General features: G+C 34.1%; 1 protein-coding gene across 9 annotated transcripts in view; it reads left to right on the top strand.

The window, feature by feature from the left end:
* LOC106868354 (N-acetylated-alpha-linked acidic dipeptidase 2) overlaps positions 1 to 8,307 on the top strand; it is a 1,027,134-nt gene that overhangs the window by 930,081 nt on the left and 88,746 nt on the right. For all 9 annotated transcript variants that reach the window (XM_052970677.1, XM_052970676.1, XM_052970678.1 and 6 more), the window contains one exon: positions 5,280 to 5,463. In XM_052970677.1, coding sequence (XP_052826637.1) covers positions 5,280 to 5,463 — 184 coding nt within the window. The remainder of the gene's footprint in view (positions 1 to 5,279; positions 5,464 to 8,307) is intronic.

Below are 8,307 nucleotides of genomic sequence, written 5' to 3'. Positions count from 1 at the left end.
AGGCTGTAATAATAATAATAATAATAATAATAATAATAATAATAATAATAATAATAATAGTAACAACTGTTGAGGAACTAGCAGAGAAACTTGGATTTGGTCATTCAAGTCAGCACTAGAAGAAAAATTACCATCTTTGGTTTCATGAAGAAAGGTGTTTCTCCATTAGGATAATGCTCAACCACATACAGTGAGGATGACATTCTAAAGTCTGAAGTAGTTTGAATGGGAAACAATGCCCCACCCACCATATTCGTCAGATATTGCTTCTTTTGATTATCATTTATTCCATAGTCTTCAAAATCATTTGGATGGAAAAAATAAGAATTGTGTAGACGAAATCAGAACAGTACTGGGGGGTATTTTTCATCACAGACAAGTGAAATTTGGAAGAGGGGCCTTGCAAGTCTACCAGAAAGATGGCGGAACAATATAGAAAATGAAGGGGAGTATATTTTAAATTAAAAAGAACTTTGTTTATCTTAATTTTGAAAAATAAAAGAAGTATAAAAAAACACATTATTTATGAGATATAAATATATTTTGCTACACTGACTAGACCTTAGTACTATGCTCACAGTACATGTACCTGTGGAATATGCAGCCACTTATATGTTAATTTGATATGCATGTAGTTCAGTTGAATGCTTATTATCAAAACTGACAGAGGATTCATCAACATATTGTAGAATTGTAAATTACTAATAAATATTAATGTCAACTTTACTATAGGTTTGGAGTATTCTAAATCTCATTAGAAGTTTTATACAGCAGTCACCATGAGAGAAAGAAAGAGAGAGAGAGAGAGAGAGAGAGAGAGAGAGAGATTTAATGTTTACAAAAATGTCAACTTTAATTTAATTCATTCATGTATAATTTATATTGTGTTGATGTATGCATGTGTCCTCATTCATGTAGGTGTGTATGTGTATTTGTATTTAATATGCAGTATGTGATCATGTGTGTATGAATAGACAGCATTTCAAAATAAATTTCTTCTAAATATGACTGTATATTCCAATAAAAAGAATAGCTTTAAATCAATTTAACTCAAACCAATATTTGAGAAGGAGATTGTGTTTCAAAACTTCATTAATGAATACAAATATAGCTTACTGTTTGAACTAGACACCTTTTCAGACAAACAGAATTGCTCATCAAGATATTTTCAGTGATATACTAATCTCATTCTTGTCTTTTTATTTTTGTTTTTCCCATCATCCATACTAAAAGCTTTTCAATGTGTTGCACCATTCTGTGTGTGTCTGTCTCTATTTATGTGCGAAACATTTTGTATCTATGTTTGCCTGTGTTTGTGTGAAGCAAGATGTATGTGCATTGAATCTTGATTTCAATTAAGTAGTCTATAAATAAGAAAGGTCAAATTAAGTGCTTTGTGTTACTGTTTCTATCAAAATGCTTTATGGTAATTGTGAGACGTTGCAGAGAGGATAAAGCACCAACTCTCAGAGTTAGAAAGCCAGGAGTTTGTATCCCCTTATATCTTATGTTCTGTGCCATGGGCAATATTCTAACCACACCCATTTCCCATCTACCTGGCAACAAAATGTCAAGTTATAAGAAAGAGAGAGAGAGAGAGAGTGTGTAATAACATAATGGTAGAATATTGATCTAACTGGAAATTAAGATATAATTCGATGGATTACAATGCCAAAATTGAATTCTGTTACACAAGAATACATTTTATTACTCTCTTCCATTCATTTGTCAGCAGCAGAATATGTAGAAAGTGTAGGGGGTGTATTTAAATACTACAGTTAGAGGTAAAAAAAATTTTCTGCAAGATAGCTTACCTAATCTACCAACTCACTAGATAGCTTGTGGCAAGTACAGTAGTCTATTTTAATTAAAGTCACAACACAATGCCTGTAGAAAAATTTGAACTCATGATTTTTCGACCAATATTTCATTTTAACTCTGCAGGTACTGCATCTTTAAAATAATTATAATTTTTTTTCTTCCTCCTCTTCTTTTTTATGGACATAAAGAGATGGTGGCATTCTCTGTTCACTGGAGTTGTTAAAATTGCTGGTGAATGACAAAAGGGGAAGTTACTAGGCTCAAATCATCTGTTTGGTCCTTGCATACCATTCCTGCCCAGCAACACAAAGAAATGGCTGCAGTAATTTTAAACTTGTGACCTACGAATTTGTAATCTAGAATCATATCACTCAACCATTTCACTTCTTATCAGACAAAGTAAAAACAATAGAAGTGCGGCACAATATTTTTTAACAATTTCTTCAAAGAACTCTGCTTAGAAGAAATATTGGCAATCCTCATTTTTGATATTTAGCATATACCCCACAACAATGAAGGAAATATTTTCATTCAGCTCATGTCAGTGTGATAGATGAGGTAAAGGAAGGAAATATCAAATATTACAATGAATCTGAGTTATTTTGTTTTTGTTAAATTTATTAATAATGTTTTTTTTCTTCTTTTTTTTTGTCAGAGATGTTTTTAATATTTCTCAGTTGTAAAGGAAAGGGAAAATAATAACCATGTAATGGATATAACCATGATTTACTCTCAACTCTAACTGGACTCTTTCATCATTGCAATAACTTTAGCCAAAATTACACTGAACTTTCTTGTATTACACTTACAACCAAAAACTAAATGAATCTACAATCTACAACTTATTTCTATCCTCCCCATCTAATTTATATATATAATATATATATATATATATATATATATATATATATATATGTCATCATCATCATCATCATCATTTTAATGACCTCTTTCGAAGCTGGCATGGGTCAGATGGTTTGACAGGAGCTGACATGTTAGAAGATTGTGCCAAGCTAAACTACCTGCTTTAGCATGGTTTCTATAGCTGGATTCCCTTCCTAATGTCAACCACTTTACAGCGGTTACTGGTTGTTTCTTATGTGGTACAGCTGCAGTGAGATCATCAAGTAACTTGCAAGACAAGACTCTTCAACAGAGAGGAGAGTAGTATTGAGGCGGGTGGTTTAGTGTCAGGTGATGAGAAGTTAGAGTATGAATACAGTGACAGAAATAGGTGTCTTGCAGTGGAAAAGATACATGGCTACTTCAGTTGGAGAGATGAGATGGTGAAGATGTGACAGGGTAGGGACTGGATAAGGTGAGTGGGTGTAATGAAATAGTGGATGTTTGAATTCAATTTTGTATCAGTCATAGCCATGGTTACAAAAGTTGTAGATGTGAAAGAATAGTAAGTAGGGGATAGCAGATTTGGTATTAGAGAGATAGGATTAAGTGAAATAAAGATAGGAGTAGGAGTCAATGGACATGTAAATGATAATGATGGGGGTATTGTGGTGGTCAGTAAAGACAAAGATGTCCATCAAGTTATCAGAAATTGTGGAGATGATGGATGTGAAATCTAAGGCAGGGGAAAGTTGACAAAAGCGATGCAGGAATTGAGCTATGCATAAGTAAGAGAGGGGATACAATACAGTCATCAATGTAACAACCATAAAGGATTTAGAAAGGTAATGCTACGGCTGGCATCATAGTTATGCAATGAGGGAGCTATAACTATGGGTGAAAAGAGCTGGTCCAAGTATTAGGGGATTAATTCTCTGGGACAGGTGGTAATTATGAGGTGGCTTTGTGAATCTTGAAAAGGAAGTGGAGGCACATGGTGTTCTGACGTTAAGGTTGATGACTGTGGAAGGAAGGTGGGAGGAGGAGATGAGATAGTAGAGGGTGGTGAACAAGAATTATTGGTTGCAGGGAATAAGGAAAGATAGCTTGTAGAAAGTAGGGGTTTGAGAAGTTGCTGAAGTGCTTCAAATTTTTACAGTTCAAACTGCTACACCATCACACCACTACCTTTGTTAGTTGGCTGTGTCTGAAATAGTAAAGTATTGTGGAATAATGGAAAGGGCAGTAGTGAAGGTCAGTGAAGCAGCTAGAGTTGTTAGGCCCAGGAGGTCTGTGATGGAAAAAGACATGAAGCTTATTGCATCATACAAACAGCATAATCAATTGAGGTATGAAAATGCTCAACAGATGTTAAGAGAAGTAAGAAGCATAACCCCTTAGTAAAGAGGGACTACATCAGAGAGCGATAGATTAAATGTAGGGACATGATAGGTAGGGAAATGGTGTTGGCAATAGGGGTTGGGTTAAAGTATTGATGGTTGAACTAGTGATTGAATGCCTCTTCTGATTGGTTGCACTCATGTTATAGATTTCCTTTACAGTGTATGTGTACCAGCGGTGGTAGAACTATCCAATAACAACTGCAATAACACTCAAACCAGTGTATTAATAAAATAAATTAATCTTGTTAATGGGAGGAAATACACATGTGACTGCATTGAATTCTATTTTCATTATCAGAAAATAGAATTCAACATAGTTTTTATATGAATGTTAATGTGTTAAAATGTTGTTTCTTTCATTTATTATTTTTTTTTATTTCTCTTGTCAGAGGAAATACAACAAGCATTTTCTTCCCATTGCAACAAATGTGTATGTTAAGCCAATTGACATTGTTTAAAAAAATATCAAATACAACAAAAAGCAGCCTTATCCTAGAGATTTTAGATCCATAGGACCAATAGTTAATTCCAATTTCTTTAGTGTTAAGTAGATTAAAGACAACTCTTCTTGGCAAAGACATGTTTTTTTTTGTTTTGTTTTTTTTTTAACTTATATCTTCTTTCCCAGAAGTTGTGGTACCTGTTTCTGACATTTTTGTAAACTGAAGGCGTGTACTCTTTAACTATAAAGCCCAGAGTGACAGTAAAATTTTTCTTGTAAATTTGTACCATATTAGTTAATAGCCTAACATCATTTTTATTTTAGTTCCCATTTCCCTCAAATAGTCATACAGATTTAAAACAATCAGTAGTGTTTAGTTGTATTGAATTTGGAGGAATACACACACACACATGTACATATACATAGATACACACACAAACACATATTTAAGCAAGCATGGAGATATCTGGTGCCATACTAACAATTCTTTTATAAGCACCTCTTTGAAAATGTTTTCAAATGTAAATTAAATTCTGCCATTGCTGGTGGGGATTGTTTTACTATTTCTACTGTTCTGTTTTGTTGTTTTCTTATTCAAAACCCAAAAAGAAAAACTCTTTCAAGTGAGTTACATGGATTTATTCACAACAGCTATCTTGTCAACGTTATGTCTCTATGTTTGAACTAAAATACAACCATTTCTCTTGGAATTTTTTTCTTTTAACTATTTATTGCAGTTTCCTTATCTTATTTCTCCTTTTAATTTTCAGGTGAAACATGCGGAGAATTTTGGTGCCATAGGGGCAATCTTGTATGGGGACCCATTTGACTATGCTTCCAAACAGTCAAGTGTGTATCCGTCATCTTGGTGGCTACCACCCTGGGCTGTCAAAATATCTCATGTTCGCTATACTCTCAGTGGGGATCCCCAGACACCAGATTATGCAGCTTTAGGTAAGCTTTTTTTTTTTTGTTTTATTTTTATTTGTCATAATTGCTATCTCAGCAAACGCTTTGCCACTTTAGTTGTGTGCTTTTTACATTCTGAACTTTTACCTTATCATCATCATCATTGCTTTCATGTTTCTATAAGTTAATGAAGATAAGTACCAGTCATCAACTAGGGTAGATCTCATGGACTATATTTCCCCCACCCCCCACCTTAAAAAGAAAAAAATTCAATTTCCATGTTCCTATGTTAAATACCATTATTTCTCTCTGCCTTGTTTTTCTTTTGAAAAATTTTCAGCGAAACACAGCTGTGTAGTAAAAAGCTTGCTTTCCAACCACATGGTTCCAGGTTCAGTCCCACTATGTGGCACATTGGGCAAGTGTCTTCTACTATAGCCCCAGGTCAGCCAAAGGCTTGTGAGTAGATAAGATAGAGAGAAACTGAAAGAAGCTTGTTGTGTGTGTATGTGTGTTTGTCCCCCCACCATCATTTGACAAGCAGGGTTGGTTTGTTTACATTTCCATAACCTAACAGTTTGGCAAAAGAGACTGATAGAATAAATACCAGACTTTAAAAAAGTACTGGGATCAATTTGTTCAACTAAACCCTTCAAGATAGTGATCCAGCATGGCCACAGTCCAATAGCTGAAAAAAAGAATTAAAAATAAGGTAACAAGATAAATATTTTAAAACCATGTAGGGTCTTTGGTAAAATAACCTGTCGAGACTTCAAAACAATTGCAGGATAAACTATTTGTATTAACTGTTAGTGGGTACTCTTAGTATTGGGTGAGGTGTGTGGTGGGGACTTTAGATAGACTTCTGAGGACTGTTTGGGGTTGTGAGAGGAAAATGAAGAAGATATTCACAAGAGAAGAAAAGATGTACAGTTGGCTTCTTTGATGATGAGATGAAATAAGAGGTGGAAAAGGAAGTAGTTGTCTATCAAAGTAACAAATTATATTAGACTATTGTGATCAAAGGAAGGGCTAAAGTCTTTAAAGAACTTGAATAGGGAAAATAGACTGATGTTGCTGTTGTTACATAGAAAATGAAGAAAACTTGGTTCTTAACAAATCCCAGAGAAAGACAAGAGACAAAGAGAAAGGAAACAATTGTTTACTTTGAACAATAAGCATTTCCTACTTTGTCAGCTCCTGTTAACCACTCTGTGTCCCCTGCTCCCTCTCTGACACCCACAACATTTATTAAAACCACTTTCATTTCTCTGTAGATTATTAGAAATCAGTTTAGACTTCTTACTTTTTAGTTGTTCATTTTTTAATATATATGTTTACGAGGAATCATAATTAATAAAGCCTATAAATGCACTAACTGTATTTGTCTTAAAATATATTTCACTTGTCTTCTTTCTTTTCCCAAGGCTTTTGATGTTTGTTTATGTCCCCCAAAAATATTTGTTGCTACACTAATCACTAGCTTTCTCAAAGGGTATACATTTTTATTTTATGCTTTGCTTGTAGTTTTCAACTGATTTCTTTTATTTTTTTCTGTTGTTGCATCTCCATGGTAGCAAGCATTTTTTTTAACCTTGCAGAATTCATTGAAGCATAATTTGGTACAAACTTTGCTCATTCTTGTTCCCCTTATGTTTTTTTTTTATAATCCTCCTCTCATCAGCCCTGCCATCAGTGGCCAAACAACATCTACATGTTTATCAGTAAAATCAGATGAGTTTGGTATTCTTAACTGCTATGTGTGTGTGTGTGTGTGTGTGTGTGTGTGTGTGTGTGTGTGTGTGTGTGTGCGTGCGTGCTCGTATGTATATTCACTAATATGTGAAAGTATATGTCTTATACCAAATGCATCTGCATATGCATGTCTCAGAGTAGATATGTATGATAGTATAGGTATGTATTGATCTGATAGTACAGGTATGTGTTTAATGGAATGTGTGTTTTCAATTACACTCACTATAGTATCTACATGTCGTTGATTGAAAGCTTCTATTTTTGTTGTTTTGTCCTTCTTTCTGTTGACATTAACTGTTTTCTCTGTCATTTAGTGTCACATTTCATCTTCCTTCAGATAAAAGACACTTTGGGAAGGTTGGTTTGGGATTTCCATTAAATTGAATTCCATTAAATAAGTAAGCTTTAGAACATAATACATATGTGTTAGTCCTATTTTTCTCTATCTCCCCATGTGTGCATGTATATGTGTGTGTATATATATATATATATATATATATATATATATATAACAAAGTAAAGTTGGTGTGTATGTATGTATGCATGTATATATGTATACACACACACACACACCACACTTGTCATTCACAAGCAAGTATGACTTGACAGCATGTACAATACTTTTGCTGTTATCATCATATTACATCTGCTTTTCATTCTGGTGGCATGAGTTGAATAGGACATGGTTTGAGTCAGTTCTTGTGCGGGGGTTACTACTTTCCTAGACATGGCCAGGTGACATATCTCACTCATTCTCCATTTTCACTTTAGAATGGTTTCTGTGACTGGTTGCCCTTCATACTTCACACTATCAACCACTTCACAGAATGTACTAGATGCATATTAAAGAGGTTGTCATCTTAAATTCTTGACAAGACTAAAGGTTCTTCTGACCCTAAAATGTCCCCCACTCAATCATCCATCCCTTCACAAGTTTAAAGGACATACTTTATCATAACACTAGAAAAGATGAGGTTCTCTTGTACCAGCTTCCACTTTACTCTTTGTTGTGTCCGCTTGTAATTGCTAACTCTGCCTCCATGTGAAACTGCACTGCAAGAGACTGCAGTATCCATCAACAAGAAAATTACTTAACACACATATACATATGTATATATATATATATATATATAT

Source organism: Octopus bimaculoides, chromosome 9, assembly GCF_001194135.2.
Source record: "Octopus bimaculoides isolate UCB-OBI-ISO-001 chromosome 9, ASM119413v2, whole genome shotgun sequence".
NCBI lineage: Eukaryota > Metazoa > Mollusca > Cephalopoda > Octopoda > Octopodidae > Octopus > Octopus bimaculoides.
The sequence above is the reverse complement of the archived record's forward strand: the minus strand, read 5'-3'. Positions and strand labels throughout refer to the sequence as shown.